Below are 27946 nucleotides of genomic sequence, written 5' to 3' on the forward strand. Positions count from 1 at the left end.
TTTGAAACGTGTCAATAGTTTAGTCGCTCGTATTTATGAAAAGAACAACTCTTAATGTACAATTTAAAAAATCATAGCTTATATAACTTTGCAGTTCATTCTTATGCTTGAGTTATTACTATCTGATTCCCTACAACTGATCCACCGCCAACTCTAACTGATCCACTCCATATTTTGTAACTCCCAATGTATCTTCTAATTGTATTTGTAAGTTACGTATCGTCAAGAGAAAAAGAAGTTATAAAATCAAATTTTATTTTTTTAAGCAATTGTGATCAAATGTTATAATTATCACAGACAATCAATTTTTTTTGAAAGGTCAATAATATTGACATATTGCAAATCACAAGTAACAAAAGTCAGTCAGTCAGAAAGTCTTGAGTAATAATTAAAATTGAAGTTTTTCTAAACACTGACTAACTGTGATACTCCCTGTCAAAACTTGATCAGTGACGTATTTGTGCCGTTGATCGATAGCTATTTATTTTGTTAATCGTGGCTTTGTTAGTAGGTTTATTAACTGTTAATTATATTCTTTAATATGCATAATTTGCATAAATTTTACTCTTAGAGCTTTTAAAAGTTATTCTTGTTGACTGTACCACATTACCTGCCAAATAAGCTTGTAAGTACCAGTGTATCAGGTGGGAATAAAATATTAATATTTATTTGGGAACCCTACGTGGAGGATTCAATGGGAATAGATAATTTATAAAATAAAACGGATCCATTAAGGGATCGCTTTTAGGGGATCTGATGGGAATAATGCTTTAATGTAGTATCGTGTAGAATGTGTGTCTACCTTAAGATCCAAGTACAACGTTGGTCCTCATCGTGGATAAACTTGCGCAAAATATTACAGAAAGGCATACTTGCCTTTCGCAAGTTTACTTGCTGTCAAATCTATAAACGGAAATGAAGTACAACGATCATCTGCCAACTCTTTAGAAAAAATGTTTGTGTGTCTTAATTCTAACCTCATTTATTTATTTATGTATATTGTCAGTCTTTCGAAACTAAAACTAATGTGCAACTAACTCTATTAGGGAGTGTCATGAATGACTAAACTTTGATGGGCAAACTTTCGGTGATAAATTGGGTGATTCACGCCTCTATGTGCTATTAACGCATAATTTGTATAGTAGATTGCGTTATGTTTTTTTATGATGCGGTGCAAGGACGGGATGAACAAGATGTGCGCTTTGTGGTAAGCGACATACCTATTCATGACAGCTGCAGTGCCACTCACAGCTTTAAATCACAAAAATCTGTGGGATACTGATGTGTTTCACCAGAACCCTTACCCTTCAAAATCGAAACACAGTAATGTTCACATTACTGTTTGGCGGCAGAAATTGGTAAGGTTTCAATACTTCCCTGGACGAATTCTTTCACAAGGAGCTATAGCGCTCTATATTATACTAGAACAAGAACACAATTGTCGTGAGTTCCGACGACGCCTGCACACTAACTGCATGTTGACTGTACAGAGTCTAAATGCAGTGGGTGTAAGGGCGCGTTTATGTAACACGAATTTTATCGCGCTCATGACGCGTGGAGACCGCGTGGCCGCCGCGCAGCGACCGCGTACATCTAACTGTCATGGCAAAATACGCACTATTTATTTAGCTTTTTCGTTTTAACTTAAATGAACATCCCAGGCGAGACTGTATTGTTCCGATGAATTTAAATGGTGTTGCCTAGTAAACAGAATTCAAATTCGCTAGTAATATACGTGAAAGCGTGGTAACTGGGCGGTTACCGCGCGGCGTCCGGCGAAAACTTTCGCGTCGTTAACTGGGCCTATAGTCATGCCTCGTGTGACTTATTATATATATGCACTTATGTATGAATTAAAAGAATTTTAATTGAGTTGGAAGGAATTCGCGATGATTGCATCCAAATCGCTGAACGCCAGCACACCAGCATTAAATTGTCATAGGAACGCAGCTCATTCACAAATAGTTACTAAACAAATGACTGCTTCAGTGGCTGAACATGCTGGGCTGCGGTCTGCTGGGGTCTATTGTATGGCCTACATTTATTAATATCGCGAGTTTGGGTGTATTTTGTGGTTGTCTATGTGTGTGTCCATGGCACCCGCAGTATAGGGTCTTCCTAGTAAGGGGCTAAGAGCATGTGCGTTATTTATTTATTTGTACTTTTAGACCCAGTAGATGACATAAATAAAATCAATAAAATACTCCGAACTATCTGTTTTAAAGTAGTAGTTCCTAGACATTTTGGTCGTTCTTACTTATTGTTGTAGAAGTTTAAAGTTTTCTAACTCTGCCTTTGTCATTGTTAACGACTTACTTAGGCATCTTTTATATATAAGAGTACTTTAAAGTTGTCGAGGGTCGTTGTTAAGTTAGGAAAATAAACTAGAAATTATGAAAACTTAAGTCGCATATTATAGGTATTTATGTGTTCTAATAACCCGTAAGTAGATTAAAATGAAAAGATAATACTTTAAGTCAATGTTTAAAACATGTTTTTTTGTATATGACACAGTATCTAGTCTAGTATAATAAATGAGTCATATATTTTTTACGTAATTCTGAAACGTGTAAACATGAAAACTTTCCATCGGTGGCGTAATCCTGTTAAATGCTAATATAAACCCGTAAAGTTGAATAAATTATTAAGTACCGAAAGTAACAACGGAACGTTACGAAAATTAAAAAGAACCCTAACGTTTTTATTTACGGAAATTGTACTTCGTGACTTGTTTTTTAAATTCTCAAAATTTTTCATATTTTAGTAACAGCATTCGTAAATTTGTATTCAACAATATCGTAATAAAGTTGTAAATAGTTTAAAAGGATTGGAAACGTATGGTGCTTTCAAATTAGACATCGAACGTCTGTAGCGCTTCAGTATTATTTAGTTCACTAACAGTGACTGCCAAAGTGACGCGCACGTGTTGTGACATAGTGGTGCTGCAACTGCGCTTTTAAATGTTGTATGAAATTTGGAAGTGGCGTGGTTACAGCGCTTCCATAAGCGTGTTATTTGAAGGCACCCTAAGGTTTGCATCAAATTGAATGAATGAAATATTCTATGTTGCACATTAAAATTACAATGACAACACAGTACAGTAGAGTAAGTATCAGAGTAAGCCAATGTACAACATGCGGCCTTATTGCTAAGTATCAATTTTTTGCAGGCAACCTTAGGTTAGAAATTTAAGAATTGGAAGGGGGGGTGCAGCCAAAGAATATATTATAATAAGAGCGTTTTAAATAATTACATTACTCATCAATAAAGTAAACATATAAATAATAATAATAAATACATATGTTATTAGAATGTATACATACATATTAATATATAATAATAAGGTTACCCATATACACTTCTGTAGGACAATAAAATAAATTATAAAAAATAATAATAGTAAATAAAATACACAGAGGAAGATTATACCACAAAGCAAAAAGGAAATAAAATTAAGGGAAAAGAGGAAAAAAACTAAATTAGTAATTAAGGAAGTGTTCCTTAACACGTCGCTTGAAGGAATCAAGAGAAGGGGATCGTCGAATTGATTCAGGGAGTGAATTCCATAACCGGATAGCAGATACAGTAAACGAGTTGGAGTAAAAATCGTAGGCATGATGTTTAAAATGAGTGTATCAGAGTAATAATAAATAATAAATAAAATAATGTCTACACCATAAAGATGATAGGAAGAAGTGAGGGAACGTGTAATGCAGTTAATAAATATAGAAAATAAAAGAGGAGAAAGGACACCCCCCCTGTGGGACCCTGGCAGAAATACTGCACCATGTAGAGTATGAATCCTCATAACATATGCGCTGCCGACGCCCATACAGGTAGCTTCGAAACCAATCAATAACTATTCGAGATATGTTAAGTAAACGTAAGACTTCCAATAACAGATCAAAGCCAACACCACTAAAGGCATTATTTAAATCAAGCAAGGTCAGAACAGTCAATTGCTGGTTTTCCATGCCCATACGGATGTCGTCAGTGATTTTCGTGAGTGCGGTAGTCGTACTATGACCAGTGCGGAATCCGGACAAGAAAGTATTCGAAAGGTTGTTCCTGTTTAGGAAATTCGTTAACTGGTGGTGAACAAGCTTTTCTAGGACGTTAGAAAGGAAAGGAAGTATTGAAATAGTACGATAATGTGACGGGGTACTTGGTTTGGACTTCTTTGGGAGTGGGATGATGTAAGCGTCTTTCCACGATGAGGGAAAAATACTGGTGGAGACAGATGTATTAAGGATTTTGGTAATGACGGAGGTAAGGAGATCAAGGAGAGGAATGATCATGGTACGACTAACGCAATCACTACCTACAGCATAGGAGGCGATAGCTAAAATGTTTTTCTTAACATCACAGTCAGTAAATTGATTAAGAATAAAGGAGGAATTGGCAATGAAGAAAGATATTGTAAACTGTTATCTTCGTTTGAACAATCCAAGACAAACGTAGATGAGAAACGATGAATAAGTTTATCGAGATTTAGGTCTTGAGAAGGATTATTGCAACGAGATTGGCCAATTCCAAGCGACTTAAGGAATTTCCAAACTTTTGAAGGATTATCATTTTCGACAGAACTGTGGATATGGCGTCAGTGAGCCTCTCTTATCATCGTATTGCAGCGATTTCTAATACGGTGATAATTTTTACGGTTTGAATCAAATGGTTCAGTTTTGTACTTGGTTTTAGCACGATTCTTCTTCGCCATGTAATTACGAAGGTCGTTATTCATCATCATCATCATCAAATTGCCGCAGCCAGACGACGTGTCCCTTGTGATGCATTCAAATAAGCAATGCAAAATAAACTTTATTTTCTACGATGTAACCTTATAAAATATTTGTATTAATATTAGACATAATTGGTTGATGACTTTGGCTCATTTTACATTGCCGCAGAACGAAATGGAAGTTTAAAGAGATTAACATTCTTACACTAGCATCACAGCATGAGAATGTAATTTATGTTAAGAAGAATAGTAATTTTTTTATGAAAAATAATGACAGGCATAACATTGACAAGAGGAATTAAAATTAATTAATTAATTATTCTTGACAGTCGTCTTCACAAAGTCACAAATTCATTTAAAGGGCAATGTATACGGTTCAATGATAAGATTTCGGTTGATATCCAGAATTTGCCATTTACGAGGTTTAAAACTATAGTCAAACAAAAACTTTATATTGTAAGTTTATTATACAGTTTCTGTATATGTAGATGACAAAAATCCGTAGTAGTGACCCGTTTACGACTCCTGCAAGAATTGAAATAAATATTGTAAATGACAAATGTATTCAAATGTATATTTACAAAGAGCAACCCCTGGAGTTTTTTTGCTTATTCTTCTCAGGGGAATTTGCCTTACGAATAATGAGTAGAGTTTAATCAATATATCGATTTCAAGTTAATTTTTTTAGCTTACCTGGTTTACCTTACGTATAAAAAAAAAGATAATTTTTAATTTATAAAAGTTCAAAAGTTCTTCCAAGTAGTTGTGATTTCTCCAAAAATTTCTCCAATTACAGTAGCAATTTCTTCCAGGCAACCTTAGGATAGAAATTTGGGATATGCAAAAAGGGGTGCAACCAAAGAATATCATTATAAGTACACTACACAATAACTATAAATAACTTTGTGCTTCAAGATACAATTTTGAGAAAGTAAGGCGACGATATGATAAACTGCAATCCGTCACCTTTCGTCACCATCAATACTGACCTGGAAATGCAACAGAATTACAATTTAATTTAATTTAAAATAAACAGCTGCTTTCATGGGTTCGAGACTATTATCATAAATTTAGTTTTAATTAATGAAGGATAATTAGAAATGTAAATTTACTGGACATGCTTAATAATATGAGGGCAGTAATGGTCATTTAACAACAACATTTACAATATCAGCTACAAGTCTTGTCTATGAAATCTTCAACTGAATAACGTAAGAAAGATATACCCTTGCCTGAATACAATTGCGTCAGAAAGCACAAGATAAACAGAAGATTGTGATAGCCGGGTTGACAGTGACATACAGTATAAATAGAGGTGTCTTATTTATTGTGTTCTCGGAACTTGAGACTTGAAGGGAATAAGGAATCGGCTGGCAATCCAATGCTGGTGAGTATATTATAACAATAAGTAATAACAAAATCATTTATTATTTCAGACCATCAGATAACGTAACTAACACCACAAAAAAAACCTTAAAACTATGTTAGTACAATTGCATCAAAATATTGTATGATAATTATAATATTAAACAACGAAAATAAAAATATGCATCAGGAACTTAAAAATAGGAAAAGACACAAATTACTTGTTAACCTACCTTTACCTGCGCCAAATAGTAACACGTCCGCGGATGGTGTGTGAAACCGAGAGTTCGAAGGCCCTTTTAGTATGTTGTTTAGTATCATCATAAAATTAAGTTTATTATTAAAAGTTTAGTGTAAAATTTGATGAAGTAAAGTATTATACAAAATATTTTTTCATTATAGAAATAAGCAGTCTTTTATTACAGCCATTGCTAAGTTACAAAATTCCTTAAAGGCATACAAAATTGAACAAAAATATACTTTTTGTAGTATTAAAATAAAAGTAAGTTGACTTACTTTTATTTTCAAATTGTCAAAGAATAATATATACAATTTTAAACCATAACCTGAATAACATGTTGCTTATACAAAAATATTATATCTTGCTCAAAAATGTTTCTTACCGTCCTCGATGGTGCAATTTCATTCCACTTAATTTGTCTGATAATTTTACATCACCTCAGTTGGATGGCACGTCGATGGCACTTCTATGGCATAGTTTATCAATATTATATACATTATTAATTTAAAGACTACATTGCTGAATAAACGAGATAACAATTAAGATAATTAAGTATTGTAATATCCATGGTAGTTTTAGTAAGACCACGGCAGTGATGGTATTTATTCAATCACTAACGATCGATATCGTCAGTGATTGAATAAATACCATCACTGCCATTTAACGGACACTCCATTGCGACTGAACCGCCACTGCAACTAGATTTTAGAAGAATAACAAATATTATCATAATTGCTATATAATCTCAGTGGAGCCTGAACTGCATTGCAATGACCAGTGGTTGTAAGAGAATTACAATCAGATTGGCCTGGCCCTGGCCAGAGGGCGTCTCACACTAAGTTTGCCGAGCCGTGATCTCCTCTCAAAAACTCGTTTCCCCATCGGTTATCGGTTTTTCGAGAGATATGGTCAGCCCACTGACACTTCAGCTTGCTTATTTTGCCATGTCGACCTTGGTTCTCCGTCGAATAACCTCATTTCGAATCTTATCCTTCTGATAATAATATCATGTTCGCGTCGTATTTTTACGGTATTTACACGTAAACTTAATTTGAATATTTGGTTTAATTGATGACATTTCGGAATTATATGATAGATAATTCGGATGACAATGTGTACTTATTTCAGGGTATATGTTTGCGTGTATGTGGGAGGGTGTTAAAAGGATAGTAAACTAATTGTCGTAATTATATTGCTAAGGTAAGGGAGGCTGGTGACATTACAAGCACATGGGACTTGTCAACTTATGTCTTAGTATTACTTATTATTTATTATTATGTCTTAGTATTATTAGGGCCTAGTAGCTGTGCCTCTTAAATCTTATCTAAAATAACTCTAAACTCGTTAAAAGATGAAAATTGAGCGGAACAGAGTATTGTTTTTACATAGCTAGTACATTTCATTTGAATAAGAATGACGTGACGATGCCAAAATATGATGTCTAGCAGCAGTAGAGCTCCTTGTGAAAGAGTTCGTCCAGGGAAGTACTGAAGAACCTTACCTATTTCTGCCGCGAAGCAGTAATGTGAGCATTATTGTGTTCCGGTTTTAAAGGGTGACGTGTCAACGATTCTCAAGGTGACAGGCGCAGTAGATCAGCTCAGCAGCTCAGATCATTGGAATTGAAAGCTCTAAGTGGCACTGCAACTGATATAGACAGGCCTGTCGCTTACCACCACATGCACGACTTGTTCGTCCCGTCATTTGAATAAAAAAAATGAAACATATAATTGCGTTTCGTTGCTTAATTACATTTGTTGAGTTTCCTGTACTTGTAAGACTCAACAAAATTACCGTTCTAAGGGCGCCTTCAGTACTTAAAAATTACTGAAATTCATCAGTTTCACACAAATTGTTCATACATACTCGACCAAATATGTACTTGCTTTTAAAATAGCATTAGTTAATTTTGTTGGATCCTAGACAATTTAATACTCTCTACAACAAAGGTACAAAAGTTTTGGTACTATAACTTAACATTGAAAGAGACATAATGAGATAGCTGGAGTTTGCACTGGGCATAAACCTATGCTGCGGATCTCCAAGTTCTCCTCCATCTAAACCTACGTAGATGTGGATTTTTTATTAATAACAACAAATTATGCATGTGTTTGTGTGTGTGTGTGTGTGTGTGTGTGTATGTGTGTGTGTGTGTGTGTGTGTCTGTGTGTGTGTGTGTGTGTGTGTGTGTATGTGTGTGTGCGTGCGTGCGTGTGTGTGTGTGTGTGTGTGTGTGTGTGTGTGTGTGTGTATGTGCGCTCATTACATGCTACTTAGGTTTTAAAGTTACCTTAGGGAATAATGATAGCTTTCAGAAACTCGTATAAACCTTAAATATTTTTTTAATTATTGCATTGTAATAGGTCATTACAATCATGGGATATGGGATTATTGTAACCACAAACTTATTACCTATACATATTGTTAGCATATTAAAAAAGCCGAATCATTATGTTTTTTTTATAATAAGTGACGGGACGAACAAGTGCGCCTGATGTACGCTACACGCCTGTCCATAACAGTTGCAGTGCCACTTAAAGCTTTAAATCGCAAAGAACTGAGGAGCACTTCCACTGCGCCCGTCACCCTAAGGTATTACTTGACAAATCCTATGTGCCTATAATTTCACCAGCACCCTTACCCTTCTAAACCGGAACACAGTAATGCTATCATTACTGCTTGGCGGCAGAAATAGGTTAGATTACCTTTCAACAATGTACTTGTCATACCATATGGATGTACTCACACGAGACACGTTTCAACTACTCTGCAAAATATTTTAAAATTCTTTGTGTGTTTTAAAACGATTTTAACGACTTGAGTTTTCACAGTTGAGTTTACGTGCATCAACAGACCTTAAAATGACAAAAAAATAATAGTAAATAGTTTAGGTAAGTATTCTGAATAAGTAACTATTTAGTTTGTTAAAACAACGAGTTATATTTTCCTATACAGAATAGCAATTTCTGCAAAGAGTGTTATGCGCTTATAATTGTAATGCAGCATTCAGACGTGACGCAACTGCATGTGGCTGTTATAGCATTATGATCGGGAAATAGCTCATAATAATAGCAATAAATTTTCAGAGAAAAACTTTTTATTCTATAAGAGAATTCTTTTTAGAAAATAATGCTTAAGAACTATTCGAATTCGTAATGTAGGTATTCTATCTCAATATATTTAATTATATCAGAAATTAGACTTTAATGCAATTAATGCCATTACGGGGTATTACATGTTATGTGACTTGCAAATAAATAATATGAAATAAGATGCCAATGCACCAGCAAATTTTATTATTTTTCAAAGAAATTTAATTGGTTTGTTATTTCATTGGTTCTTGTCATTGACTAAACAAGAACTTTTTAGTAACGGCTCCTTGTGAAAGAGTTCGTCCAGGAAAATACTGCCATCTTACCTATTTCTGCTGCCAAACAGTTATGTGAGCATTACTGTATTCTAGTTTTGAAGGGTAGGGGTGCTGGTGAAATTACAGGCACATGGGACTTGTCAAATTATGTCTCAGGGTAACGATCACAAAGGGAGTGAGTCTCAGACCTTTGCGATTTAAGGCTCTGAGCGGCACTGCAACAGCTATGGACAGACGTGTCGCTTTCCATCAGGCGCACGACTTGTTCGTTGTTCGACACATGGTATCATAAAAAAAACCAAATTGTTCTTAAAGTATTTAATTGCGTATTCATTGGTATGTACATTAAAAGCTTTTTAAAACTAGTGCTACAACTAAATAGATGGCATTATGTTCTCGGGATAGGGTGCGTTTAATGTTAGCAATATTCCCCTTTATGTAGTCATGCTAATATCAAAATTCCGCCAGCTCAGCTGCGGATCCCATATTTTTCAACATAAAACCTACATTTTACTAAAATATTAATAATCAACCTTGACCTGTGTTTTGCGTGTAAGGATAAGTGTAGTAACGACCTACGTAGGTTTATTATTCTCACTATTTGCTTACCACAAGCACTTTAGTAGACATCTAAGCTAATGAACCCATGAATTTAATTTCTAAGTTACGTTCATTTGAGAATGCTTTGTAACAATACCTCATGCTAAAGGACAATATTGTGATAATAATATTATAAGCCTTGGAAATAAGGTTCCAATTTGCAAGTACAAGTCCGGTCATGTATGGAATAGTTCTGCTAAATACCAACTTGCCATATGGGATTCAGTTGAAAAGCGTGCCAAGAGATTCGGAATTAGTAGAGGTGAAGCTGCAGACTGCTGGCACACGCTTGTGACATGGAAGGACAGTGCACATGCGCTGACCTTAACCGCACTGCCTCTATAAAATATCTGAGTGTCACTATAGACCAGCATCTTAAATTTGATAAACACATAAATCTCCTGAAAATAAGAACTCGAAAATTAATATACATATTTAAAAATCTCCGGCATATCGCAGACTTCAAATTGCTCAAGACTGTTTATTACGCCCTGTGTCAATCCATCTTGACCTATTCAATTATGTCCTGGGGCGGCGCTCCAGCCCTTAAACAAACCATACGTAGGCACTATATGGTTTGCAAAAGATCGTCTCCAAAGGCCTCTTTTGCCCGTAAATTCTTTAATTTCTTGGGCCCGTACTTGTACGACTCATGCAACAGCCATGTTAACATCTACCCATTGTCATCTTATGAATGTAAGACAAAAGTTGCCGAGTGGTTATGAAACCTGTCCTACGAGGATTCTGAGAAACTCCTTAGCGTAATTGTTTAGCTTCACACGTTATATATACAATTTGATAGAAATCCCAAAAATGTACCTTTATTTATTTTCATTCAACCCTCTATTAAATGTTTCACAGTCTTTTCTGCTCACTCACTCAGACACACGTCACACAGACACATATATATCACACTTACACGCATGCACGCACACTCACACACACTCTCCCATATACATTCACACACAGTCACGCACGCACGCACGCACGCACGCACGCACGCACACACGCACGCACGCACGCACGCACGCGCGCGCGCACATGCGCGCACATTCATGCACTGTACAACCCTTAACCCATTATACATAGTACTTTTCACGCATAATTTTTACATATAATCACTTTCTTATCACACTTACTAACTTTTCTACTGAAACTAATTTGTCACACTACCTTTTTTCAATATAACAAATAAATAGTGTATTTTCAAATCATCACGCCAATTTACCCTTAACGTCTTAGTAACGTCAAAAACATCATAATATTGTATCATTGAGATCCGGTGGTGGATACCTGGTGACCTATAAGAACAGGTCCAATCTAATTTAGGCATCAGTCTTCCACCTCACAATTTCACTGTATGATGTTCTTTACTTTAAATACCCTGTAATTTGTATTGTTAAGGTGGAAAGAACAATAAATAATTTAGAATTTTTATTAAATTGATATTCAATTATTTTTTTATAATTACTTCACTAGTTTGTTGTAATCATTAATACAAAGATCGAACACTCAGAAAAAATTCCTTCGGTCCGGTCGGATTCGGACCGACGTCTTCTTGCATACCGTGGCAGACGCTATACCAACTAAGCCACGGAACGAATCAACGGACCCAACGAATTTTTCTATGTGCTTGCGTCGTGTCTTTGTAATTGGTTTTTCAACGACTTTTTAATCATAAATCGATCGAAGGAATTTTTTCTGAGTGTTCGATTAGTGGAGCAATTTCACAAAAAAATGATTGAATATCAATTCAATAAAAATTTAAAAAAGCTTTTATTAAATTGAGAAGCACGTAAATAAATAATAAAATAATGTATAAATATTTCAACAATTACACTCCAAATGAATACAATGAATCAAAATATAAATACTTAATAATTAATTTAAATGTTGCCCTCTCTGTGTGTTTTTGCTGTGCCCAACAGGGTCCCAAAGCTCTAATTTAAGCGTGTCCACCTGCTACATTGTAAACTATTGGGAATGCAATAAAGTATTGATTGTTGAGTATACATGTAATTTCTGACGACTTCATAATATTAATTAACACATAAATTAGAGACCCCCCACACTAGCGTCTTTCGAGCATCAACGCATTGTCAATATCCGCGCGGCGGCGGGGTCTATTCCCGTTCTTTGATTTAGTCGAGTATTATTTATTGATAGTAATTGTTTCGGACGAATGTCGGACCCACTAAATAGTGTACGTCGGGTGTACGCCGCGCTTACATGGCGTCGCCGCCGTCGCCGCCGCCGCCGCCGCCGCCGCCGCCGCCGCCGCCGCCGCCGCCGCCGCCGCGCGAATCCGTCGTGTCATTGGCAAGACGCTAACGCTTGAAAGACGCTAGTGTGGGGGGTCTCTTATATACTTTCGACCTTCTCCATGACTTTTTTCCTTTAGTTTTAAAATTTATTTCGATATCAATACTAAATTTTGCCATTTTTAACCGACTTCAAAAAAAGGAGGAGGTTCTCAATTCGTCTGTATGTTTTCTTTTTGTATGTATGTTATGCGATAACTCCACCATTTGTGAACCAATTTTGATGATTCTTTTTTTGTTGGAAAGACGGTGCCTCAGAATGTGGTCCCATTTAAATTTCAAGAAAATATTCCACTTCAAGGGTGGCAAACTAGGGGATGAATGACTTTTGAGGTCGGTTTTTTTAACCGGAGGTTATGTTATTTGGTTACGCCTCTCAAGTCCTATTCAAAATTTTTGTTTTGTTGCATTAACATTCTTATATTGTATTCAACATTTTGACTTGCAGTACCCTATTTAGGGTCATGTACTACACTCTAGTCGTAATGTAACACATTTGTAACACCTGACTATGTACGTATGACAATAAATAAATACAAATACAATACAAATACAAATTACAGGCACATGAGACTTGTCAATTTATGTCTCAGGGTGATATGCGCAGTGGTAGTATACCTACGTAAAATCTTTGCGATTGAAGCTCTGAGTAACACTGCAACTGTTATGGACAGGCGTGTCGCTTAACACCAAGTCTTGTTTACCCGACTCTTGGTATCTTAAATAAAGTATTATAATGGTAATATTCATGAATTTATAACACGTAATCCATAGTTGGCATAAGTAAAACTATCTAACAATCTCTTTTGTAATCGCCAACGGAAAGAGGGGAGTTATAAGTTTGAAACCCATTTAACTGTGTGTCTATACCTCAACGAGAAGTTGAAGCATAGACGCACATAGTAGATGAACGGTACTTATTTTTAGATATATTTACGCATAATTAAAATATCACTAAGTGGACTCAGATATGCTCGGCAGAGCATACTCCCCAGTCGGACCTACATCTAATAACTTCTAATGTCATTTATTATGACTACACTTAGGATACCTTATGAAAGGTAGCCTTTATATACTTTCTTGAAAATGTATCACGCTTTTCGTAATCCAAGGTGACGCGGCGGGAAAGTACTGCTTTGCGACCGGATCACCTGCGTGGTTAAATATTTCCTAATCTTTCGAGGTACTATTGTACCTTCCACCTGAAGGTCGCCACATATCTATATACAAATCGTATATCATAATAAAAATAGAAATTATTTAAGTGTACTCGTATGTAGGACGATAAGATCCGCAAAACAAAAGCTTAGCTCGGTTGAATTAAAGACGAAACGGTAAACTGCTGAGGTTCAACGATCTTTGTACGAGAATTCTTTGCCCTTCTATTATGCTGGGATTTTTAATATAACATTTAGTTGCTTTTTGTGTACGACAAAAGACAAGGCAAAATAGTCTTTATTTATACGACGACAATTCGTGTAAAGTGAACAAACACAATGTGGATAACAATGGCATTGCCTCACTTGACATTATTCTGTCGATTATTACTATATGTTTTTTGACAAGTGATTCGTATTTGCCATCCGGTTGTAGTTTTGAAACGTTTGTCATTGTTTGTTTCAGAAGCGGCATGGCATGAGCGGTGGGGTGGGCGCGACATGCGGCGAGCGCCGCTCGCGCAACCCGCCGTCGTCGCTCTTGCGTTCTCGCTGCTCTTGCGACTCGTTAACGCTGGTAAGTAAAAAAACAAATATGATCTTTAATTTTTTTTTTCTTCTTTCCATAAAGGAAAAGGAAAAAGGTTTTACACCATACAGCCAAGTCTTAATAATAATAATAATAATAAAATGTATTTATTTCCACAAATTACAAATATAAGTATACTTTTGAAATATTATCATACATAAGCTTAACATACGTATATAAATGTGTCACCTTACAATTCCTCATTCTTTCTATTGATATGATATGGCCCTGTCGCTGTAACTTGCGTAGTTTTAAGCCTAGAGTAAATTTTAAATTATTTTCTTTAACCACGTTTTTCTCGAGAACAGGTTTGACATAGTTACTGCACTCTTATAAAATACATTTATAAAATACACTGTATTAGAATAGGCAGGTAATCTTCTAACCTTGTTCATTAATATTCTCATCTGTCCGAAAAATGCTTGTTATTTAAAAGCTTCATAATTAGCTTCCAGTCGCGAGATGCTTTCTGTCAAAGTCAGTTTTAGGGCGGCCCCTAGACAGGGATGGGCAAGCACGCAGTTTTTAATTGGGTTTAAATCGGATTAAAATCCATTAATGCCTTAACTAATTTATTGCAAATAGAGTTGTAGTAGAGTATTAAATACTTGTTGTAAATAGAGATCTGTTCAAATTTAATGATAATTATAGAATATTTATTGCTTTCTGATGTAGACGATTCGATTTGCCTTTTGTATTGAGTCGATTCAGTTAAAACTTGCATTAAAAACATTATTACATTGTATGCACTTGCAATGTATATGCATATATATGTATATGTACATCCTTAATAGTGAAAATTCATAGGATTGCAACGTATAGAGTTGTCTCTTTTTTATCTAAAAAAGATTTTTTTACATAGGAATTTGTAATATCTCAATTATTAAATATATAATGGAATTATACCAATCCCGTATTCCCACGTTTTTGGGCAGAAATGGGTTAAAACCTTTAGGTAAACCTGATTAAATTCCGGGCAGGTTGATTGGGTTTTATCATTTTTTGAATTGCAACATCCGTAATGTACCTCTCAGTTATTAATTAAAACTCTATTGTAGCGAAGGTACGCTGTTACGCGATTTAACGTTCTATAGATTGCGCAACATTTTGACAAAGACAGCCTTTATTGTGAACCAAAAAGTAAAACGGAGTATGAATGTAAGAGTTATGTAACGACTACATCACCCTATTATAAGTTAGTTCGACACACTTTCGACTGGTTATGTTACCTTTATATTTGAAATAATTTATGTTATTAAATATGTAAAATAAAAATATTCAATTTTTACGAGTTATTAGGTTTTTGCATAAAAAATTAAACAATTGTTCAGATCTAAATCGCGTAAATATATTTTTTCAAACCAATTAACGTTTCGGGCCCTTTACAGGTCCAATGACCATGAAAGTCAGCCACTACCATGGGACTCGTAAAGGGTCCGAAAAGTTAGTTTGTTTAAAAAAAACAAATGTACAAATCAAACAATGTGCCATTTAGATTCGAAAAAATATACATTACTTTTAATAAAATTTTCCTTTTTAACTGACTTCAAACAAGGAGGAGGCTCAATTCAACTGTATGTTTTTTTTTGTATGTATGTTACGCGATAACTCATTTGTGAACCGAAATTGATGATTGTTTTTTTGTTAGAAAGAAGGTACCTCTGATCTGGTAGTGGTTTTACATTACACCCACTTAAATTTCAAGAAAATGTTCCACCGCTAAAGGTGCCAAACTAGGGGATGAATGACTTTTGAGGTCGATTTTTTTAGTACTCTGTACTGAGATTATTAATTATATATTGTGATATATTGTATTTCCATAACTAAAGACAGTATATGGGGCATCCCGCGACTAAGAGACACGGAGGCAAAATACTTTAAATATTGTAGATAAAAATCTTGCTTTAATAGAGACGTTATTTTAATTTTAAAGGTAAGTAATACTGCATGCAGACTTAAAAAGTTTCTTGCCTCATCTTCGAATCGAACCGTCCAATTAAGAAAAAAACGTGCTGTATTTTTAAGGTTCCGATCAAAAGGGTAAATTTTATAGATTATTAATTCCTGTTAAGTAAAATAATATCTTAAATTAAAGGAACACCATCCAATTACGTTGTATACGTTTTGTTCGATAACTTTCTAAAGGCTCCCCATTAAGCTCCTTGTTGAGTCCTTGCTTTGATGAACTTACAAATTGATGCCAATCACGCCAGTGTCAGAACAGGGATGTTCAAAAATATACATTTACATTGGGTATTATAAAGTGTTACTTTATTAATATTGAAGCAAAAATACATAATAAATGACATGGTTATTACTAAACGCCCGAAAATGACAATTTCATATAGTCAAAGTGAAAGTGAAAATATCATTTATCCATAGGTAAAATAAATGTAGACTTGAAAACGTTATTTTTTAAGCTATTGCTCATTCACTGTGCTGAGAAAAACGTACTAGAAAGTCTAGTTGCTCTTCTGAATTAAACTTAAATTCTATGGAATATACTTTCAATCAAATTTTTGTGGAATCTAGAGTCATGTCGTCTTTTCATGTCTTTATTTACGTAGACTTTAATTTTTAATATGATTTTTTCCATTATAATACTTTTAATGTAAGTTTTAAAGAAAAGGTAATCTTAATATATGCTCCGGAATCTTATTGTAAAAACAGAATATACAGTTCCCCGTAAAAGAATCGTTTATCTTAGTCATACGCAATCGTGGTACGATGACTCTGGACATCGTTACACTAGTATACACTAACCCTCCTTTTTGTTTTATATATTTGTAAAATTTAGGATATCGTTGCTTTTCAAGAATAATGACACAAGCCAAAATAGTGATAATGATATTTACATATCACACATATTTAGAATGTGCTACATTCTATTGTGAATTAGGCACTGAGCTTTCCATTGACCAAAACAATCATATGACAACAAAGTACCGACGCCAGTGACAGCTCAGTTTTTTAAACCATCTTCTTGAGCAGTTGGGTGTTTTTGAGATATGTCATTCTGTATTATATATCTAAATGATGGTAAAGTCAATCAACTGACAATTATTGTCGTCAACATTTGTCACGAAAATCTATCACGCGCAATCGGCGGCAATAACTGGGATCATAGCTTTGACCCTTGCTTACTTTTTATTTTTATTTTATGATAACTAAGTGACGGGACGAACAAGCGAAGCGAAACAAGCGAGAGCGGAATAGCATGCGTATTTACAGGAGAATTTGTGGCTGTGTTTGTGATTTTGTGTTTGCGGTTTTTATGCGAATGGCACACCACTACATGTCGAGTCATGACTGCAGACTTATTATTGTAAGCGACATTTTTATCAATACAGCGTTTTTTATTGTAAATGATATTTTAAACTATAACGCACAAGGACGCGTCGCCATTTTCCGCCAAAATTCCATCAAAAGAATTTTTATAGAAAAATCTAAGTGTATCATTAGCTCAACTGTTTTATATATTTTAGTGTAACCGATATTGCTTTTAATATAGATACTGATCAATATTAAAAAATCGTAACGTAAGTGGCCCCACTAGTTTCGACTGTTTTGTCGTTTGCTATAAAAAAGTGGCAAAAAATGTGTTGCACCTTGCTGCATATTTTTAATCGCAAGTGTTGTGATGGGACCTTAAACGCCTGAAAGCCGCTCGAAATTCATTATTCTAATATTAACATTCTATTTATTATCATAGGTTTGGCGCACTATACGTTTCCGGAATGAATAAGAAAAAAATGCTATAAATGGTCAGAAATTAATTTATTATTTCTCTAAATATTCTCCGTTAGTGTTAATGCACTTTTTCATACGAAGGAACACGTGACAATCTCTGAAACATATTTTTCATACACTTCGACAGCAGTCTTCCGATGATAAAAATCGTTGACCGCGTAACTGGTTCTTGATTTTTGGAAATGAACAAAAGTCACAAGGTGCCAGGTTAGGACTGTACGCGTGATGGCTCACAAGGTCAACGTTGTTCACCTTCACAAACTCATTTGTATCATCTGACCGTGTGAGAAGTGGCATTATCGTGGTGCAAGATGATATGGCGTTTACGGTTATTTTTATGGAGTTTGTCAATAATTTCTGCAAACAAGTGGTCGTGTACCAATCACTATTCACGGTACAACGATTCTACAAAGCAACAGTAGCCACGGGTCCAGTTTTATTAAAAAAGAAGCAATCATCCGCTTAGAGGCGTTTTGCACGCGCGCCACTTTGATTGGTTTCGACACATCTCGAAAGACCCATACGCTCGATTGCTGTTTTGTTTAGGGATCGTAACTATAAATCCATGTTTCGTCACCTGCTACTATGTCCCATTCCGAATTTTACGCCCCTTCGTTGAATCTGGTAAACATGGCATTGCACCAAGTGACGCGATCCGTTTTTTGAGCCTCAGTCAAATTGTGTGGGATCCACCGAGAGCACAGCTTTTCCACACCCAAATATTTGTGTAGTATTGATTGTATTTGACTCATACTTATGCCTAAAGATGCCCGAATATCATGTCTCGAATCTCTGTCTGTTTTGATCATACGTCGCACAGCATCGATGTTTTTGTTGTTCACAGCAGTGGACGGGCGACCATCACGAAATTCGTCACTGAGATTCACACGACCGCGTTTGTATTCTGCAAACCATCAAATGTCTAAAATAACGCCACAACGTAAAAACAAGTGACAGTCAGATGAAACAAACTGTATTCTACAGCCAAAGAGTTACATTTTAAAATGTTGTAATTACTTTTTAAATATTGTTTATGTAAGTGGCCAGTTCCGGAAACTTGTAGCGCGCCCTGTCTATTTACATGTATAATTATCAAAAAAACCCCTCTCCTTTATAATTTGTTTTTTGTCGCTTACTGCAATTTCGAGCTCTCGCTAATATCAATTAACACCTATCTTACTATAACAATGCTGTAGAAAAATACATTTAATATAATAATCAGATACTTATCTAATTAATTATTCAATCAAATATTAATGTTTAAATGAAGCAATAAGTAAGCAACAACTAAGAGCAATTTCTATGATTTCAGCAGTAGATAATAGGATTGGGAAAAGACAGATTGTAATTCCTTGGGAACATGTTTATGGTAACTTCATTTTATACCTTATGTTATATTGGTGGCCATTTCTTTTCGAATGTATTTAAATTATATCCATAAAACGTTTTTTCGCGTTATTTTGTTCTCATCATGTTCCGATTATAAAGACACATTGTTACTGTAACTGTACACTGTTATTCTTTGTGCATATTTTTAGCCGATAATTGTTTTTATATTGATAATAAATATAAAAAGAAATGAAACAATTCAAATACATGGCATGGCATTATTTTGACAAGTCAGTGCGCACAAAAATACTGTTATAGAAGTAGAAAAAAAAATCTTGGTAACAAGTCGATTTATACTTATAAATCGACTTGTTACTTGCCACTTGGCAATCTCTAAAGGATTTTTTGTATTCAGTAATGGTGCATTTACACTATAATTTGAGTGATAATTATATGTCCATAACGATGCTTTACTTTCTCAAACTCGTATCTTATAAATAGCGATTATTCAGGAGTTGGTAAAACTTTCTACTTGTTTTTTTCTTATCAAGGGTGTTAATTTGGATGCATTACTTTAAGAATAGGTAAAAAGCCAGTGTGTGAATATGAACGAAATGTGATGTGAAATCAGCTTGCAAAATTTGTATGTACAAAGCATGTTTTGCATTTCAGTAACTTTGTGTTTGAAGATACGAGTTTGAGAAAGTACGGCGACGATAATGTAAACAAAGAAATGTCATGATCAAAATGTGAATGCAGGTGTGCCAACCCTTTTATTTTTAACAGAATTGGAAAAGTAGTAGGCTCTAATATTTTACAATTTTAATTATCCATTACAAAATTTTAACAATAAACAAAAACTTTAACAAAAGTTTAATAAACATTACAATAATTTAATAAACGAACTACAGCGACAAGAAAACATTCGAATTTGAGAAACGAAACGAATAACATCTATTATGACACGACAAAATGGCGGCACTTAAAATGTTATTGTTCCCGATAGTGTTAAGTGTAAAATTATTTGCCCCCTTAAGGTCGTAACACAATAGTTTATTATAATTGGTGTATTAAATGTAATTAAGTAAAAATATATATTGTTAAATGTGAATTGTTCTCAGTTTTATCAGATTATATAGCTTGGAAAGAGTTCAAACTTTTTATTATCGTCAAAAATAGGAGAATACCATTTAAAATGTATTATTTTCTTTTGGTATCCCCATTGCTTACATTTTGGACATCTAATTATTATTCATACTATAGAACGCAAACGTTTAGAGTCGTTTCATGATCGTAGTTTGTCGACTAGGTGTTATACACTGTAACAAACGATGCGTGACTTTGAATGTTACTAACATATTTCAATGGGCAAATCATTCGCCTAAGTTAAATTCAAGCACGATCATTTGACTCGAGTGCCCTGGCCATTCGGTCGGGTGCAGGAGTCGAATGATGACGATTATGTCGGAACTCCATCACATCATTCACTATGTCCATATCAAAATATCCTTGTCCCCGTCACGTCATTTAGTGTATTTACTGTATGTAAGAAAGGGCTAGGTGATCACGATAATCGTTGTACTCTATAGAATCTATGGATTAATATGAATTAGATGTAATCAGATCATTCGAACACAAAAATTTGTAGAAATGAGAAGAAACATTTATTGTATGAACTGGTAGATTAAGGTGTTACATATGCATGCGTACATTTGATTCACAATTCTTACCCAAGTCAGGTGTACAATCATTAAAATTACAGTCATTAAAATTCAATTAAGATATACTATAAATTGAAACGTCCGCAAAATAATATATAATTAAATTAAACATGCTGCACATTTGTCAAACATTTGATGTCACTATAAAATTCACTTAGATTATAGAAAACATTGTCAATTATCCATTTCTTTAGATTATCCTTGAATTGATTACCATCTAAAGACTATCCACACACATCAGGGCCGTGCCCTTGACGTGGACGGGGCGTGACAGGTTGGATGAACTGCGGGCTCGTCCCGTCCACGCCTGAGCATGTGTTCTTAATCAATCGGGAGTCTGTTATAAATTCTGATTGCCGTTACATAAGTGCTGTGGTCAAAGCTTGCAAAGCGTGCTTTTTGTTACAGGGAGGACACTAATTTGTCATTCGAATGACAGGATTAGTATTTATCATCGAGTATATAACCAAAAATAGTGACGAAATGTCATTTAATTTGTTTGAAACTAATCTGCCATATCATTATGGTGACAACTGCGCTCCGATTGGCCAGCCCGAATTCGAAACAATTGACGAGTGTCGTCAATTGTTTCACTTCAAATCTGTCAGTTTGACTTGAGCTTTGCTATAATTGACGAACATTGGAAAATTATATATTTCATATTTAATTACCGATTAAATGTGATTCCGTTTGTTTTGTAATAAGATGTTTTGCTGTTTTACCAACTCCACCGAATTATCTTTATTACAATAAATACAGAATATTTTTGGAATGTACGGAGACGTACAGACAGGTAAGTTATTGGCGCTGTACTATTTCAGCTTTCTATTGTGATTTCAGTGCAAACGAAAGTTGACATTTAAAAGTGATATAAGGCCCATTTACCTGATGAGTTGCCAGGGATGGATGACCCTTATTTCGTCTCTATTTCTGGTTATATACTCGATGGTATTTACTAATGAGTTGAATATTGAAATCAATCGCAATCTCGCTTCCCTACTGTCAGGCAACTCGTCGCCTTCGGCAAGCGACAGTCGAGCAAACGAATTTCAACGTGTCAGCGGCCGCATCCATCGCGTGCTGAGGCCCGGGTACGACATGCTGCATCGACTTGTTGATTTCGGCGAAGTCAGCAATCGACTCGATATAAACAGCGAATCGACTACTCCTTGTGCAAGACAAAGTAGGTTGTCATAGGGTGCAGTCGACCCTGTATAAACGCACCATAAGAACCCAGCCAGAAAACAAAATTCTGTACTATTCAACAATCAAAAGCCGATTTAGATGGACTGTTCACACTTTATTACATTTATATTTCAATTTCACTCCTAGAAGTTTACCTTACATTTTTATTACAAATAACTTCTATATTGAGTTCCCCTCTTTGGATCTGACTGAAAATCAGCGCTTTAGGGACCTTAAGCATATGCTGAGCCAGCGCCCTTTCAGTTATGTGACAATGGGATGGGACGAACAAGTCGTGCGCCTGATGGTAAGCTACACGCCTATCCATAACAGTTGCAGTGTCACTCAGAGCTTTAAATTGCGTAGATCCGAGGGGCACTGCCACTGCGCCCATCACTCAGAGACATTGACAAGTCCCACGTGCCTGTAATTTCACCAGCACCCTTATCTTCAAAATAGGAACACAGTAATGCTTAAATTACTGCTTGGCGGCGGAAATAGGTAAGGTGGCAGTACTACCCTGGACGAACTCTTTCACAAAAAAAAAATCTGCTACTAAAATTATATCCATGCAATAAAAACTTTTTCGCTGTAAAAATAAAGCTAATAATAGACGAAACTTTTTTGACCGGCTTAAATCGTTTCTGTGTCGCTATATGCGGTGTCCCCCTAGGCACTCGTCTAGATCCAATTTTAGTTAACTCCCGTGGGATCGTGTTGGAATCTCGTGACCTAGACTGATCGGATTGCCGTCGCAATAGCTGCATTTGAAACTTTAATGAGATTGACTCAAGACAGCTCTGTATGTATAGTACGCACGCGCGAACGCGTAGTCTCACGCTCTACCGCTAGGGTAAAATAGTTATGTGGTGTGGAAATTTTTAATAATTTAGATTACATTTTTCTAGCATATTTGTAAATAACTAAATAACTTAGTACAAAATCACATAACATGCTTTTACAGTTGCAGTGTTGCTCATAGCCATAAATCGCAAAGATCTGAGGGGTATTGCTACTGCGCCCGTCATCCTGGAACATAAGTTAATAAGTCCCATGTGCCTGTAACTTCATCAGCAACCTACCCTTGAAAACGGGGATGCAGTAATGCTAACATTACTGCTTGGCGGCAGAAATAGGTGAGGTTGCTACCTGGAGCTCTACTGTTTTTAAAAATGATGGAAATGAAAAACCTTATTTATTACTTATTAATGAACTCCAAGGCCTAGCGGCAAGTATTATGATAGTTAGATGTGATACGAACCAATAACAATAAAATTTTACGAACTTGGTGGCCACGTGAGTGGCACTACGAGTGATGACATCCCAGGTTCGATTGTCGGTACGACCAATTTACTCGTAGATATCGAAATTTTGTAAATTGATTATGTTCTGAGTAGTATGGGTAGTGTTTCTGAGTTTCATTACTCTGGTGTTCTTAGAAATTGTCTACATTGAACTATTTTATTTAAATTGTTCTTCCTAGTTACGTAGATAATTTCATCAGAGTCACTCTGCCTCGAGTGCAGTTTTGAATATTTTTATGGAACTTAGTAATTTATCTATGAATATTTACTTAAAATTACCAATTCCAATTATAATACGATTATAACTACTACCTACAGTAATTCTCAGAAGAATTACGATCAGATATCCAGCCATTCATGTCATGGCGGTGTTGATAACAATTTTTTCATATTGGGTACAGAAAAGACATATGTTCGTAACTTTTACGATGTGGTAATACAACGTGGTGACGTTTTATAATGACATAATTAATGGATCTTGCTGGTTTCACGGTTGGTGAAATACTGTGTCAAAAAACGGTGTTTGAATTTCAATTTATACAATAAAAACAACAAACAACAAACAACAAAACAAACAACAAAAAACAAAAGAGTAAACCCGCGCTACGTCGCCTACGGCAGGTAACGGTCGGCGACGCAGCGCGAAGTCACTAAGCGTCGGCGACTTGTTCCGCCTCCAGCAATGCAAAGTGTAACTTAGCTTCTCAACAATAAGGTATATTTTTTTGAAAGGCATATTGCGAGGTAGATGCAATGTAGTATAGAATTTCATATTTACTAAACAAAGTCGACATTTCTTTGAAAGCAAAGCAAAAAGCAGCGCTGCGTCGCCCTGCGCCGCCGACTGTCGCCTGCCGTCGCCGACGCAGCGCGGCTTTTCTCTTTTGATAGAAGCAATATATACTTTATTTAGTAGATAATATGTTCTATATTATAATATAATGCATATTATAAAGTGCGCCTGGCGTAGCTAGACGTCTTCCGCTGCCGCTTGCTGCCGCCTCTACTGTAGTCGTGTTTAAGCAATTACGGAAATGTACTTTCTTAAAGTGTTTTTGGCCGCCTAGGTATTTTGGGTAGTACCGCGGAGCGAACTTCGTAGTCGTATGTTCCGAGTTCGATTCCCGGTAGAACCAATTTCGAAAATGAACTTTGCTAAAGTGGTTTTGGCTAATTTGTTCTGGGTTGTATGTAATGTATACTTTATTAAAATAAAGAATATGTTCTATAGTATATTGCATTTTATAAAGTGCGCCCACCACACCTCTTTGCAGCCCGCCGCCCCTTGAAGGAGCTTCGTTTTCATGTATTTGTTTAATGAAATGGTGCCTTATTTTGTTGAGAATAAAGTTTATTATAATATTGCATTGCTCGGTTTAATGCAGCCCCGCGCCGCGTCAGCGGCGCCGCGCGATGTCACCTACGGTCGCTAACCGTTACGTACCGTAGGCGATGCAGCGCGGCTTTACTTTTTTGTTTTTGTTGTTTGAAGAAATGTATACTTTATTTAGTGGAGAATATGTTCTATAGTATATTGCATTTTATAAAGTGCGTCTACCGCAGCTCTCTGCAGCAGTTTGTTTAATGAAATATTGCCTTATTTTGTTGAGGATAAAATTTATGTTGCATTGCTCGCTTGAACGCAGCCCGCGCCGCGTCGCGTAGCGTCTACGCGATATGAATCAAGCCTAAGTGTAATTTAACAGCTCAGGCGAGGAAGGCTTCAAACTGCTTTTGGCGATGAAGCACCATGCAAGACGACTATTTATAGCTAGTTTGCAGAATTAAAACATGGTCTTTTGAATCTCAGTGACGAATATCGTGATGAAACAACAAAAACATCGATGCTGTGTGCCTTATGACCAAAACAGACAGACATGTGACATACCATGAGAATCGGGCGTCTTTAGGCATAGGCATGAGTCAATGTGTATTGTACATATAATCAAAATGTATTGTACATAAACATTTGGGTGTGAAAAAGCTGTGTTTTCGGTGAATCCCACACAATTTGACTGAGGCTCAAAAAAACGGATCGCGTCACTTGTTGCAATGCCATGTTTACCAGATTCAACGAATGGGCGTAAAATTTGGTGTGGGATATAATAACATGTGACGAAACATGGATTTATAGTTACGATCCCTAAACAAAACAGCAATCGAGAGTATAAATTTCGAGATGAGCCGACCAAAGTGACGCGCGCGCGAAGTGCCTCTAAGCGGATGATTGCTTCTTTTTTTAATAAAACTGGACACGTGGCTACCATTGCTTTGGAGAATCGTTGCATCATAAATAGTGATTGGTACACGACCATTTGTTTGCCGGAAGTTATTGACAAACTCCGTGAAATAACCGTAAACGCCGTATCATCTTGCACCATGATAATGCCTGTGAGAACTTCACACGGCCAGACAGACAAATGAATTTTTGAAGGTGAACAACGTTGACCTTATGAGCCAGTACAGTCCCGACCTGGCACCTTGTAACTTTTATTTATTTTCAAAAATTAAGAACCGATTACGCGGTCGACGATTTTCATCACCTGAACCTGCTGTCGAACAATATGAAAAATATGTTTCAGAGATTGTCATGGAGGAGTGGCATAAATGTTTTCAAAATTGGTTCATTCGTATGAAAAAGTGCATTGACGTTAACAGAGTATATTTTGAGAAACAATAAATTAATTTCTGACCATGTATAGTATTTTTAACCGACTTCAATAGAAGGAAGAGGTTCGCAATTCGACTGTTTTTGTTGTATGTATGTTACGCGATAACTCCGGTATTTGTGAACCAATTTTCATGATTCTTTTTTGTTGGAAAGTAAAGTAAAGAGGTACCCACCTCCATAGCGGTCCCATTAAATTTTGAAGAAAATCATCCACTTGTAAGGGTGGCTGTTCACGCATGAAGATTCATTTTTATAAATAGCGCCTAAATTTTAGTATAATAAGCAATTATTTCAATAGTTGATTTTGTTATTTTTTAATTCAAGGTATTTTTCTCTCTTCTATATACTTTGAGTAGTGAGAACCGATTTTTATTATCTCCTGTGTCAAGTCCCGTATAGTGGCGAACTAGGAGATGAATCCGGGCTTGCGCACTTTCCGGTAAGCGATTTCAATGAAACTAGGTGTTATATGTAATTCCACGTACTTTTGAGGTCGGTTTTTTTAGTATTCTGTACTGAGATTATTTTCTTATTCATTCCGGATACTTATAGTGCGCCGCACGTATATAGTAAGTAACGACTGAAAAATGAAAAAAATAAGAACAATTTTGCTTTGACTGGTTTATGCTATAAGCGATGCAAAAGTAATGACATTTTGCAATTAAATGATTTTGTTTTGTTTAGTTATGTAGCAGGCCTTTAGTGTTAAGCACCTTAATAACAATTATGACGTGATTTTTAAGTAAACATTTCGATATATTATTATTACGAAATTTCACTTTCCAACTTTAGCCAACTATGATATCTATATAATGGAACGGATTTACGAAATTTATGTATTAATTTATTTCAATGTTTAAGTTATCTCTTAACGAATGATTGCTTCTACAAAGCCTGTAAGCAAGCGAGCATTGTAATTTTTGCCTCACATGGTGGCTTCTTAACTAACTTAGTATCGAACCCTTATAGTTAGCGTAGAGTCTGTAATACATAGACCTGGTTTTGTTAGTCAGTGTCAGCTATCGAGTTGCGTATAGATTATAGTGTTTCCTTACAAATTTTCATCTACTATTTTAATTACAGGTTCAATGGGCCCAGGTGTCCCAGAAAATATAACAGTGACGTTCCTAAATCCAACCACGGTACGAGTTTCGTGGTCCACCACGGCGGACTTGGTGGAGAAGTATGATGTCACATATAAACCTTCCGACGCGAGGTAAGATACGTGTGCGAATGTTTTTCAGCTTTTCTCTGTTTCATTCCTGTCTGTGCTTATTTTCTTTTAGAGTCAAACAGTAGAACATCAATTATAAATAGTAGAAATAATTATTAAAGGTCATTGGGCCTAGACTATATAATTCGAGAATGATATTCTAGATAACTAATTAAATGAGAGCTTAGAACTATTATTTTGTAATGTCGTTTAATTGAAAATGAAAGGCGTCAGAAAAATAACACTATTTTCGAGTTATTCATAGTAGCTAAACATTGCCTCAAGCATGTTATAAAAAGTCATTAATTTATCAACGAGAGTGCTACACGAGTAGGTGTTACAAGGTGTAGGTGCTACAAGGTGTAGGTGCTACAAGGTGTAGGTGCTACAAG

General features: G+C 35.6%; 1 protein-coding gene across 2 annotated transcripts in view; it reads left to right on the forward strand.

The window, feature by feature from the left end:
- LOC113235851 overlaps positions 1 to 27946 on the forward strand; it is a 272302-nt gene that overhangs the window by 109149 nt on the left and 135207 nt on the right. For both annotated transcript variants that reach the window (XM_026471774.1, XM_026471773.1), the window contains exons 2-3: positions 14259 to 14369; positions 27425 to 27557. In XM_026471774.1, the coding sequence (XP_026327559.1) occupies positions 14259 to 14369; positions 27425 to 27557 (244 nt within the window). The remainder of the gene's footprint in view (positions 1 to 14258; positions 14370 to 27424; positions 27558 to 27946) is intronic.

This window comes from Hyposmocoma kahamanoa, unplaced genomic scaffold, assembly GCF_003589595.1.
Source record: "Hyposmocoma kahamanoa isolate Upper Pololo Valley unplaced genomic scaffold, ASM358959v1 88, whole genome shotgun sequence".
Taxonomy (NCBI): domain Eukaryota; kingdom Metazoa; phylum Arthropoda; class Insecta; order Lepidoptera; family Cosmopterigidae; genus Hyposmocoma; species Hyposmocoma kahamanoa.